Source organism: Oreochromis aureus, linkage group 6 (genome assembly GCF_013358895.1).
Source record: "Oreochromis aureus strain Israel breed Guangdong linkage group 6, ZZ_aureus, whole genome shotgun sequence".
Lineage (NCBI taxonomy): Eukaryota > Metazoa > Chordata > Actinopteri > Cichliformes > Cichlidae > Oreochromis > Oreochromis aureus.
This window is the reverse complement of record NC_052947.1, coordinates 9,550,774-9,564,194: the sequence shown is the minus strand read 5'-3', so window position 1 is coordinate 9,564,194 and position 13,421 is coordinate 9,550,774. Positions and strand designations below refer to the sequence as shown.

General features: G+C 39.7%; 1 protein-coding gene across 1 annotated transcript in view; it reads left to right on the top strand.

The window, feature by feature from the left end:
- The window catches only part of LOC120440679 (interleukin-3 receptor class 2 subunit beta-like), an 80,175-nt gene extending 68,782 nt beyond the window's left edge, over window positions 1-11,393 (top strand). The window contains exons 2-16 of the mRNA XM_039613702.1: window positions 2,612-2,670; window positions 3,385-3,595; window positions 3,701-3,812; window positions 3,921-4,011; window positions 4,277-4,361; window positions 4,458-4,591; window positions 4,714-4,918; window positions 5,961-6,072; window positions 6,181-6,271; window positions 6,537-6,621; window positions 6,718-6,851; window positions 6,974-7,178; window positions 8,349-8,379; window positions 8,492-8,564; window positions 9,765-11,393. Of these exons, the coding sequence (XP_039469636.1) occupies window positions 3,505-3,595; window positions 3,701-3,812; window positions 3,921-4,011; window positions 4,277-4,361; window positions 4,458-4,591; window positions 4,714-4,918; window positions 5,961-6,072; window positions 6,181-6,271; window positions 6,537-6,621; window positions 6,718-6,851; window positions 6,974-7,178; window positions 8,349-8,379; window positions 8,492-8,555 (1,440 nt within the window). The 5' untranslated portion in view covers window positions 2,612-2,670; window positions 3,385-3,504 and the 3' untranslated portion in view covers window positions 8,556-8,564; window positions 9,765-11,393. The remainder of the gene's footprint in view (window positions 1-2,611; window positions 2,671-3,384; window positions 3,596-3,700; window positions 3,813-3,920; window positions 4,012-4,276; window positions 4,362-4,457; window positions 4,592-4,713; window positions 4,919-5,960; window positions 6,073-6,180; window positions 6,272-6,536; window positions 6,622-6,717; window positions 6,852-6,973; window positions 7,179-8,348; window positions 8,380-8,491; window positions 8,565-9,764) is intronic.
- The last annotated feature ends 2,028 nt before the right edge of the window (window positions 11,394-13,421 follow it).

Genomic DNA, 13,421 nt, shown 5'->3' with positions numbered 1-13,421 from the left:
ATTTGTGGGGCATCTTATTGCGAAACCTGATTGTTCTCTCATTTTAGTTTTAGTAATATTTTTAAATGGTTGTACAAAATTTAAAAAATGGCAGGTGTATTGGCTGCATTTTTAGTTGTATATGTTTACAAAATGTACAGTTTATATTTGCATTTCAAGTTATAAAAATTTACCCAACATGTCTGTGGGGGATTTTTTACAGTAAAAAAATACTACTAGGATTTTAAGTTCTTTGTGTGATTTCAGATCAGTAATACTAATGCAGTATGTCAGTGAAAAAACAAATTCAGTTGAGCTGAAAAGAATGATACCAAACAAGGCAAGGGGAAAAAATAAAATGATTTCTGACACTTGTGTAATTTAAGCATGTAACAATGTGATTGTTATCTAACAAAAAACACTGTGAAACTTAAGTTAGACCTCTGTTTGTAAATGAACCGCCCCATGTTGTGTAGCTTTCTGGATTTTATACTTATTGGGCTACATATTTATTTATTATACAGGCTATACAGTACATAAGATCAAAACTCACATGTTTTATGTAACTAAAGTGTGTAATTATGTGGGCTACAGACAATAATTAAGTTATAGACTATATTTATATGAAAAACATGTATACTTACTACATTTGAATCTTTTTAACCATATGTAACCACCTGCATATGTGTTTGGGAGGAAAAAAGGCTTTGATTTTGCCACCCCATTTGATTTCTTTGCCACCCTCATGCCACCCTAAGAAAATTTCTCTAGATCCGCCCCTGAATAGTTGTGGATGATTACTATACCTTTCTAATGTGACGTTGTTGTCCCTGGCTCTCTTTCTCTGTCTCTCCCTCCCGCTCTGTTCCTGTGCTACTGCGAGTGTAACTACCGCCCCTCCCCCCTCTGCCCAGCGCAAAACACAAGGCTCGCGTGCGGAGTGAAGCGGGAAAAAAGTGCGAGAGAGAGGGTGAGTGAAGGAAAAAAAACAAAAACCCACGGCTCGCAATAAGGAGCCGGCTTGCGTAGTTCACGTCAAAGATCCGACTCTAAGAGCCATTTCGTTCGCGACCGACACATCACTACTGCCAACGGAATGAGTCGCCACCAAAAAACCCACAAAATTACTCTCGCAAAGATAAAAAAAAATACACATCTCTCCATAACAAAATGGAGCCCGAAAGAAAAAGAAATGTTTCTGCTGTGTGGGATCATATGTGTTTGGGGGGAAAAAAAGGCTTTGATTTTGCCACCCCATTTGATTTCTTTGCCACCCTCATGCCACCCTAAGAAAATTTCTCTAGATCCGTCCCTGGTTGAGACTCGCTTCACTTGAAATTTATCTTGGCTTGATTGGGTCCCTTCCATTTTTTATCTTTTGACTTTTTTTATTCTGTACAGTTTCAGAGCTTTTATCTTGTTAAAGTACTGAATGCCACATTGTCACCTTGAGCACCCATGAGCGCTCACTGCAGAGCGTCCCAGTTTGCATGTAAACTGATATTTATAACAGCAGATCAGGAAGGAATTGATACTGCTTTCACGAATTTAGACCACCTTTACCGGAAACCAGAAACAACTTCCTGCTTTGAAACATTTTTGTGAGTTGCAACACACAACTGAAAGCTTTGAAAGCTCTAAAAGCACATTTTAAGAGGATTTTAAGAGCATAATTTCCCCTTTCACACCTTTCATATCAACTTGAAAATCTTTAAGCAGGAAGTGAACCTGTCAAATTAATGGAACATTTGAGTTCTCAGAAAGATCCACAGTTTTTGTTCTATAGAAGATGTGATCTGAAGATCTTTATGAGTCTGGCTCTATGTTTGGGGCAAAGCTGGAATATCTAATGTGACGTGATATTTATTATGTGAATGAGTATCTAACCAACTTCAGTACTATGCTGTTTAAACATAATATTTTCTTGTTGAGCACTATGAAAAAAAGGTTTACTTGAACATAAATGTGCTCTTAAATTCTTCTAAAATGCTTAAAGTCAGGTAATGCATAATGTGAACACATTAGGTGAGGATGTGGGTGTTTGTGGGTCAGCGTGCACGTCGTTACAAAACCACAAAAAGCACAAATCCACACAAACACACAGTTTAAATGTCAGTGTGGTCCACATGCAAAGGGAGCTACTGCTAATACTTATAAATAGTGCAGTGTGTGTGTGTGTGTGTGTGTGTGTGTGTGTGTGTGTGTGTGTGTGTGTGTGTGTGTGTGTGTGTGTGTGTGTGGTGTGTGTTGCTGTTTGTGGTGAAAAATACAACAGGGTGGGGGAATTGACAGGCTGTACTAAAGTCAAGGAAGATGCAAAAGCTGAAGCAACAACCCAGAACAGCCACTTTCCACCTGATACTGCATGCTTAAAGTTATCAGCTCAGAGTTATACAGACAGGTTCACTGCAGGTACTATTATATACAACCGTTTATAAGTTGAAGAATCGGATCAGATGAAACTAAAGGGTTAAAATACTTCAACTGATACAATCAGAAGTTCAAATGTTCGTCAGAAGAGCACTGTGGGTTGTGATCAAAAGACTTTTCACAATTTTTTTGTCTTGTCAGTTTAGTTGGTTACATTTGATACGAAAAGAAAGTAATACCCTCATGTGATGCTCTTTGACAGGATATCAGGTGAAATTAAGTCAGCAGTTGGAAGCAGATCAGTTGCAGCTCAGCCAGCAGGTAAGTGACTGACTGAAGTCTTTCAATGGACAGCGTCTGTCCTTTAATGTACAGGTATTATTATTTTTATAAGACAATTGCTTGAAGCTTGAACTGCACAATATTAAAAATGTTTTACTGAATTTTTTTTCAGTTTAAGATTGAGCAAAAATTTATTTTCTGTAACAAAACATCCAGGAGATCAGGTTGTCGTTATGTCATTTAAATTATGATTTCAATTCAATTTCATTTTATGTAGATGTCCCCAAACCACAATAACAGTAGCTGAACAGCACTTTGTATTGTATAGTAATTGTTAGTTATTGGCCCTCTGACAGATTGCTGACTTGTCCAGGGTGCACCTTACCCCTCGACCTGTGCAAGCTGAGATAGACTCTAGCTTTCACCGCTGCGATGCTAAATTGGTGAAGTAGAAGAAAATGGATGAATGGTAAGAAAGTAAATTAAAGCACAGTAAGTTTAAGTGCTCCTTAGTATACACAGTAGGAGTCTGGATTACATCATCACTGCTTTTAGTTTTACAAACTGAGGCAGGATCTGAAACACTTGTATTTCTGTTGTTCCGTCCTCTGTTTATTCTGTTTATTTGCAGCCAACTGTTTTTTTTTTTCTGTGTGGGTTGATGTCTGACTGTTTAGAGAAATAAAACTCAGTAACGTCTCTAATCATGTTGCTAACATGGTAACATTTTATTTTATGTGTTTACCTTTGCAGGATGACAAGAATCAGAAAGCAGTCAGTCAATACCTAAAGCAACTACAGTCCTTCAAATCTTCCAGTCACAGTCACGAGTCACCATCCCAGCAGCCCCTAAGAAAGAAAACTGTCGACTTAATGGAGAGAAATAAGAAAACCCTTTCCCTGTTTATTCTGCTGCCTGTGCTGCTGCTCTGCAGAAGTGATGAGTGTCCCAGCCTGCCACAGAGTTAGTCTTTAATCCTCTTGATTTAGATTTAACTGATTTTAAGATCTGTTGTTTGACATATTTACTCATTCTCATCCCATCTCTCTCCTGTTTTAATTCTCACAGATCTCAGTTGCTACACTGACTACAACAGAAATATCACATGTTTGTGGAACAGCAGAAACGTGTCTAATGACACTGCATGCACGATACATGCTCAACATAATTCTCGCAAAATGTAAGGAGCTCAATCACAAAGAGAAATCCTCAACACGTAATACTCACAATACATCAATCACACCTGTCATCATGTGCACCAAAAAGAGATTAATACTGTTTTTCTCAGTTCTTACAGCGCTTCCTGTCACCTAAAGCCTGTTGACGTCTCCAGACCAGCCCTAAAGAAGTGCTCCCTGATCTTTGAAATGGAATACACTGTGAGTGTGTGAAAACATCAAATTATTGTCGAGCCCCCGAGATAAAATCATATATGCTCAATCTCAGTTTGTAGTTTAATTAGAAATCAGAGCTAATGTTCTACGGAAAGCCTCGGGGCAGTCATTGCACCCTCCCAAACAGGTAGTTATCTGTCTTTTACAAAATCAAGCTTTTATTAACCCCCCCCCTTTTAAACTTGCCAAACAGAAACTTCTGTAATAAATGTTTTTTAAGAGTAAATATTCTTCAAACATTATTTTCCAGTTTCTGTCTTCCCATGAGTTGTCCCTTAATCTGAACTGCAACCAAATGAAGAGTGGAATTACTTCCTTCAAGCCATCCTGTCGTAGTGAGTGTAATCTACAGTATAATATATTTGCTCTTTGTGATTTACAGTGCGAGCTATTCATGGTGACCTAAAACAACTGTGTGTGTGATCTTGCAGTAAAGGTGAATCCTCCTGCAGAGCCAAAGGTCAACTTCACCTCTGTTTCCTGGTTGTCCCAAGTCCCTGAACATGAAAGGATCAGTTCATACAGAAGTGAACTGCAGTGGAAGAAGCAGGATCAGTCATGGAGTGTAAGTTTAGATTTTGTGACACAATGTGAACAAGTTTAAGTGTAAAGTTGAAATCGCGAAAGTTTGTGTGTGAAATCGAAGCAAGATTCATTCTCAACCCCACGCTGGTTTCTGTCTGTCAGGATCCCACCGTGCAGAAAAACCTTGACATTCAGTGCGAGGATGAGTGCAAGGCAGAGCTGGAGCCAGACAAACTGATACAAGGCGAGAGGTACGAGGCACGAGTTCATGTGCGGTCTGTGAAACCTCAACCCGAGGGAGCCTGGAGTGACTGGAGCCCCACTGCATCATGGGAGTCACCTGTAGGGACAATAAAACCACCATCAGGTACATTTATCTCAACATGTTTTCTTTAACATAACATACCAATGTCAAACCCTTTCCATTTCATTCATGCTGAGCGTGATTACTGCAGTATGGAATAATTATGTATACGGGAAAATGTTTAAAATTTAAAGTGTGTTGGTGTATAATACACAGCATAGAGGGGAAAAAGTCATTGTGAAAAATGTACAATACTGTAATATAACTCACAACCTGCACCATACAAAGGAGAGGTGAGAGAGAGGGCTGGCTCTCCATTCAAAGTCAACAGGACTTTTTCACCAAAAAAACTGGAATACTTCAGAAACTAAGAAATAATAGCAGGTCATTTTGAGGAAGAGTGGTCTGTCTACAACAGAGTGAGACTATTTGGCAGACAACAATAACACATACTACCAATAAAGTATCAGCCAGTTACAACTACATTAATTCTCAGATTCAAAGCATCAATGTCCGCATCTGGCCTGTTTCCTTGAGTTCATCAAAGTGTTTAGTTTCCATTTGGTAGCTGCTCATGGGAACATAAAATGTGCAGTCCATATGAGGTGGCAGTGCAAGGCCTTGAATGGGCTAAAAACCAAAAGAGACTTATCATAGAGGTCCTACAACAATTAGAGGGTTGTCACATCAACAACTCTGCAGCTTCATGGCACTGGCATGTATGGCTGCTGATGGAAATGGTTAGCTGGTCTCTACTGATGAATGCTTACAGAGCAGCTACAGCTACAACAATACTTTCTTTTCTGATTCAGTCAAATATTACAAACTCACAGGATGGGCCTGTAATGACCCAAAACATGCAGCAAAAGGAACAGTCCCAGCAGCCTCTAAGAAAGGAAACTGTCGACTTAATGGAGAGAAATAAGAAAACCCTTTCCCTGTTTATTCTGCTGCCTGTGCTGCTGCTCTGCAGAAGTGATGAGTGTCCCAGACTGCCACAGAGTTAGTCTTTAATCCTCTTGATTTAGATTTAACTGATTTTAACATCTGTTGTTTGACATATTTATTCATTTTCATTTCATCTCTCCTGTTTTAATTCTCACAGATCTCAGTTGCTACACTGACTACAACAGAAACATCACATGTTTGTGGAACAGCAGAAACGTGTCTAATGACACTGCATGCATAATACATGCTCAACATAATTCTCGCAACATGTAAGGAGCTCAGTCACAAAGAGAAATCCTCAACACGTAATACTCACAATACATCAATCACACCTGTCATCATGTGCACCAAAAAGAGATTAATACTGTTTTTCTCAGTTCTTACAGCGCTTCCTGTCACCTAAAGCCTGTTGATGTCTCCAGACCAGCCCTGAAGAAGTGCTCCCTGATCTTTGAAATGGAATACACTGTGAGTGTGTGAAGAAATCAAATTATTGTCGAGCCCCCGAGATAAAATCATATATGCTCAATCTCAGTTTGTAGTTTAATTAGAAATCAGAGCTAATGTTCTACGGAAAGCCTCAGGGCAGTCATTGCACCCTCCCAAACAGGTAGTTATCGGTCTTTTACAAAATCAAGCTTTTATTAACCCCCCCCCTTTTAAACTTGCCAAACAGAAACTTCTGTAATAAATGTTTTTTAAGAGTAAATATTCTTCAAACATTATTTTCCAGTTTCTGTCTTCTGATGAGTTGTCCCTTAATCTGAGCTGTAACCAAATGAAGAGTGGAATTACTTCCTTCAAGCCATCCTGTCATAGTGAGTGTAATCTACAGTATAATATATTTGCTCTTTGTGATTTACAGTGCGAGCTATTCATGGTGACCTAAAACAACTGTGTGTGTGATCTTGCAGTAAAGGTGAATCCTCCTGCGGAGCCAAAAGTCAACTTCACCTCTGTTTCCTGGTTGTCCCAAGTCCCTGAACATGAAAGGATCAGTTCATACAGAAGTGAACTGCAGTGGAAGAAGCAGGATCAGTCATGGAGTGTAAGTTTAGATTTTGTGACACAATGTGAACAAGTTTAAGTGTAAAGTTGAAATCGCGAAAGTTTGTGTGTGAAATCGAAGCAAGATTCATTCTCAACCCCACGCTGGTTTCTGTCTGGCAGGATCCCACCGTGCAGAAAAACCTTGACATTCAGTGCGAGGATGAGTGCAAGGCAGAGCTGGAGCCAGACAAACTGATACAAGGCAAGAGGTACGACGCACGAGTTCATGTGCGGTCTGTTAAACCTCAACCCGAGGGAGCCTGGAGTGACTGGAGCCCCACTGCATCATGGGAGTCACCTGTAGGGACAATAAAACCACCATCAGGTACATTTATCTCAACATGTTTTCTTTAACATAACATACCAATGTCAAACCCTTTCCATTTCATTCATGCTGAGCATGATTACTGCAGTATGGAATAATTATGTATACGGGAAAATGTTTAAAATTTAAAGTGTGTTGGTGTATAATACACAGCATAGAGGGGAAAAAGTCATTGTGAAAAATGTACAATACTGTAATATAACTCACAACCTGCACCATACAAAGGAGAGGTGAGAGAGAGGGCTGGCTCTCCATTCAAAGTCAATAGGACTTTTTCACCAAAAAACTGGAATACTTCAGAAACTAAGAAATAATAGCAGGTCATTTTGAGGAAGAGTGGTCTGTCTACAACAAACAGAGTGAGAATAGTTAGACGCCAAGGAAGAAGAAAAATGGCAGACAACAATAACACATACTACCAATAAAATATCAACCAGTTACAACTACATTGATTCTCAGTTTGAAAGTATCATTGTCCACATCTGGCCTGTTTCCTTGAGTTCATCAAAGTGTTTAGTTTCCATTTGGTAGTTTTTAATGGGAACATAAAATATGCAGTCCAGCTTCATGGCACTGGCATGTATGGCTGCTGATGGAAATGGTTAGCTGGTCTCTACTGATGAATGCTTACAGAGCAGCTACAGCTACAACAACACTTTCTTTTCTGATTCAGTCAAATATTACAAACTCACAGGATGGGCCTGTAATGACCCAAAACATGCAGCAAAAGGAACAGAGATGTTCCTAAAAGGCCAAATCGGTCACATGACCCCAGCCCAACATGGCGTACTTTTCACTTAGTGAAGACAAACAGAAGAAAGACCTAGAAGCAAACAGCAACTGAAGGAGGCTGCAGTAAATGAAAGAAACGGCATTTTGAAGGTTTCTGACTTCAAACAGTCACATACAAAGGATTTGCACTCATGGATTAGTAATAATAATTAAATCAAGGGCATAAGTGAAAATGTCTGTATTTTTGTATTCCATGCACTTCATGCAAAATGTATCCTTAGTCTGAATAATAAATCACAGTCACATCTTGATTTCTATTCAAATTCACTGTATCGGCCTGCAGAAGCAAACCTGTGTGTGTCTCATGGACTTGGCTGTTTGACCCAGTTTTCTCATGTTTCTGAGCCACTGTGACCTATTCTGTCCCGTATTTGGCAGGCCTGCTCTTAAGCACTCACAAAACCACCCGGTACGTGCACACAGACACAAGTTTCTATAGCAAATAATATTATTAGAATTTCTTCTCATTTGATTTACTTAAATTATTTTCTGACAACTCTGGTTGATTTTTATTTTTTTAGGATTTACATAGTAAAGAAAATCAAAGGTCCACCCATACCAGACTCAGGAAAATCCTTCCTGTGAGAAATCCAGGTAAGCGTATGAACCACAGATATTTCCTCTGTTATAAAATGTTATTTTTACATGCACTAGATAATACTATAGCCACTACAGGGCAGTAATCATAGTATTTATAAAATACTGTGGTGAATTTGTTTGCAGTAAATTAAAGTTCAGTTTTAGCCACTTTTAAGTCCAATAGTGACTCTTCTTTAGGTTAGATCAGCAGTCCCCAACCGTTTTTGCACTATAGACCGATGTCAGACAATACTTTCAGGGACCGGCATTTAAGGTGTCAAGGATAAATACAAAAAAATGAAATGATACGACCAAGTGGTATTTTGTAAATATAATAATAAATGCACATTCACTGTGTAATTGTGTAACTTGATTAGTGGCGTCCACCTGAAATGTACCAACAGCATTGAGAGTAACATCCTCCTCCTTGCCCCTTAATGCTCTTTGGTCGCTATGGTAACCCGTAAATATTTCTTTCAAAATAAGACACAACTACAACATGGGAAAAGTCCCAGGGAAACCGGGTTAATGATTAAAAACCTCAAAAACCATAAATTTTACATCCAAGCCTCAACTCGTTGGCCCGGGGGTTGGAGACCACTGGGTTAAGGTTAAGAGTAGAGTGCTGTATCACAGTGTTAAGATCAGATGCTGGAGTCTATTATACAATGATTTGATTTCAGTTCAGTACAGTTTTATTCATGCAGCACCATTTAACAACAACAGTCACTTCACAATATTTGTTCTGTTAAACTGTTGCCTGCTGGGAACAAGGCTCACTGTAAAGCCACAGAGGTAGACTGCATCAAGGTCTAATTTTCATGTCTAAACATATTCATTAAAAAAAAAAAAAAACTCTGCAAAGTAGCAGGGAGCTACAGAGAGTTTAAGGAGTCCAAAAGGAAATAAAAAAATAAGCTCAGTGCAAGTTAAAAAGCAGACCAACACAACATGTACCATAAAAAGACAGAGCATTGCAGACAGATGTGAACTCTGTGGGAGGTGTAACCAGACAGACATAGTGACTCACTGATCCAGTCACAGACTTAAGACCTTTATGATCCAAGCAATTCAAATTCAGTAAAGTATGAGTGAAGCGCCCCAAACACCTGATGCTCACCTATTTAATTGATTCCATTAAAGTGCAGATTGAATATCTTGTATATTTCAAATCTTTCTAATCTCTTCTTCTGTTCTGTGACTTCTCTCCTCCAGAGTGGGTTCACCAGTGAATACTTTCACTCCTTCTTGAAACCAGTGGAAATAATCACTGTAGAATTAACCTCCCCTGTGGATGCTGCTGTTGCCTACAAGCCAGATGAGAAGATGGTGTTGAACAAAGGCAGCTATGACTCCACCAGCTCCAGCTTCTCTAACCCAAGTTACTCTGAGCTTTGTAGCCCTCCTCCTATTTCCTCACTCACTGCTGGGAATCTGAAGCCCTGTGCGGCTGACACGCCTTATGGCCCTGTTGGTGCTCAGGGTGAAGGAAAAAGCACAGAACAGGAAAGCGATGAAGCGAGAGAGAAAGAAAAGGAGACGTTAATGTTGCTGCTCAAAGGCAGCAGTAACAGTGAGCCAGTGCAGATGATTTCAGACTACGAGAAAACTGAGAGGCTCGACAATGATCGATTTAGGCTCCAGAGTCTAGATTCAGGCATGTGCAGTTGTGAAGAGGTCAGTGAAGAGAGCATGGAGGCAGATAGCATCAATATGACTGATAGCCATGATGAGGAACCTGAGGGTGAGGAAGAGAAGGAACAAAAGGCAGATTTTCAGAGGCTGTTTGGAAGCAGCGGAGGTGTGTTTGGCAAGTTTATTCAGGTTTGTTCTGATTATGAGCGAGTGGAGAAACAGCAGGCTGACAGCCCGGAGCTTCCCAGCTTGGATTCAGGTGTTAGCAGTGGGGGAGAGGAGCAGCTGAGTCAGGATGAGGGCATGGAGGATGCTGATAAGTCCACTGAATCTACACGCTTCCTGTTTCCACCTCATCCTTCCAGTGCTTTACCATGCTCCCTGCTCTCTTTTCCACAACTGCCTCTGAACTTGCCTGGGCCACGTCTGAGTCCAGCTGTGCAGCGCCAGCCAGGTCACATGACACAGGGGTTTGCTCTGACGTCAGCAGGCATGTCGGTGGAGCCCTCTGGTGATGGATATATGCCAGTGAAACAGGAGGAGGGCTGAGAACAGACAGCAGGCTCAACTAGCAGGACAAAATAGCATGCAGCACTTGGAGGAGTCATCACAGCCAGTCAGTTCTCAGGAAAATGTAACATCACATAAATCTTCATCTACTTCACGTTGTTCAGCAACGTTAAATGTATTTTCTTTTATTTTTATATTTATGCAAAATTATGTTTCATATATTAGAACTGTGCACTATAACCTTGCTTTTAAAAGTGAATTGTTACCTCAGATATTTCTACTTTTAAAAAAGAAATGCATTATCTAATGAAAAACTAAACTCAAATGAATAATAATGTGGTTATAATAATAAAAGTGTTTGCGTTTATATTGTGGTTTTAGTGAGATCATCTAAACGGCATGTAGCTTATTGTACTGAAACAAATGTTGGTAAAGGAATGTAAGTTCCAGATAGCTGAGATAGTTGTGTTATCTGTATAGTGTGTGAACTGATGTCATTTAGAGGGTATCATGATAATCACATATTAACTATAATCAGGATATTTGAAAATCAAATGTCTAGATATAGACTGGTATAGATATGTTTTGTGAAAAATGTGATATTGTGACAGCCCCAAGGACAACAGTACGGTATTAACAGAGCTGTGTCTGTCGCCATCATCTGTCCCGTGTCAAATAAATATCAACATTTCTAACTTACATTTGAACGGCAGCTAACATAAACTTTACTTCATAACATTACTGACCTATATAAGAGCTTGCATTTGTTTTTTGTTTTTTTAAGAATTTTACTCTTAAATTAAAAATAAATATAAATAGTCATCATCTTTAACACAAAGTTGTTCCTGTGTTTTCTCTGGGTTTTGAAAGGGTGGCCATGCCCACTCTGATGCATCGATGTCGGGAGAACCGCCTCTTCCTCGTCCCTGTCATTTGTCCAGTGTTGTGGGGGCGAGGCGACAGGGCTCCACAATGACACTGGCGCACCGCGGTCAAGTCAGCCGTCATTTGTGAGCCACAGTCAAGCCAGCCGCCTCTTTTCCGTCGCATTAATTTTCTTGCGCTTCTACACCGGCATTTACGGCAGCGCCTTTTCTCCTTATTTCCCTAGACCCGCGTACTTGTGCGCGGGTGCACTCACACATGCACGCGGGGGACTGAGACATGGACGCGAGGGCATACATTGCTTTGGGACAGCCCAAAGCTGGACAGTCTGGTTGCATATTCAAAAATTCATTAAAAATCATTCTTGATAGTTGATGTCCAACTTTCAACACATTCCCCCTCTGGGACACCTACTGTACCTCTGTGCCAAGTTTCATCCAGATTTACTATAATATTCCTCTGAAATGAAAGGAAACTTGTATCCAATGCAATACAGTCAATACACTTTAATTATGTCAAATTCAAATATTCATTAAAAATCATTCTTGATAGTTGATGTCCAACTTTCAACACCAGTAGCGGTTTTTGATACGGGCGACACGGGACCGCGGTCAAGTGAGCCGTTATTTGTGAGCCGCGGTCAAGCCAGCCGCTTCTTATCAGCCGCATAAATTTCCTTGCGCTTTTACACCAGTCTTTACGGTAGCACCTTTTCGCTTTCTATCCCGATCAGATCCCGATTGAAAGCCTAGACCCGCGCGCACATGCACACGCGCGAACACTCACACGTGCACGCGCGCACAGCCCAATGCAACCAAAGTGACAGTCTGGTTGCATATTCAAAAATTCATTAAAAATCATCCTTAGTAGTTGAGGTCCCACTCTCAACACATCCCTCCTCTGGGACACCTACTGTACCTCTGTGCCAAATTTCATCCAGATTCACTGTAATATTCCTCAGAAATTACAGGAAACTTGTATCCAATGCAACACAGTTAATAAACTATAATTATGTAATTTTCAAAAATTAATTAAAAATCAGCCTGAATAGTTGAGGTTCAACTTTCAACACATTCTTCCTCTGGGACACCTACTGTAGCTCTGGGCCAGGTTTCATCTCAATCCGCTGCATCAATAATTGTTTAATATTGATGGATCAAAAGTGTTGCTGAGAGAGTCATGACAGGGACTATAAAGAGACAGCATATTTCAGCCATATTTGCTTGTCTTCACTGACTCGCTTTGAAATCCAGATTTTAATTTTGGAATATTAGGTGTACTTGTGGTTCCTATAGAATTTTAAGGTTGAACGGGAATCAGAGTCTTCATCTCTCAGGCTTCTCTTCTGTGGATGCAGCTCACATCATTCTGTACAATACGATAATTTTTAATTCTACAACTGTTTATAACCTGCATAGTTCACATTTCTGTATAGCTGTATATCTCATATTTCTGTATAGTTTTTTTTATTTCATATTCTGTATAGTTTTTCATATTTATACCCTGTTCATAGCCTGTACATAGCTTGTACTCACTACAGCCTGTACATACTTATAGTTATAGCATATTCATAACATACCTTTATACAGTGTACATTGTAACATACCATAATAGACCCATTTCTGTAATATACTTACATACCTATATTATTGCTAATATATATTGTAATATATCATGGCTAAAGCACTTCTGGATGGATGCAAACTGCATTTCGTTGCCTTGTACCTGTGACATGTGCAATGACAATAAAGTTGAATTCTATTCTATTATATTCTATTCTATATTAATTCAGAAGACAAACACCCATCTCTGCTTTTGAGATTAGCATTAAAACCTTCAGTT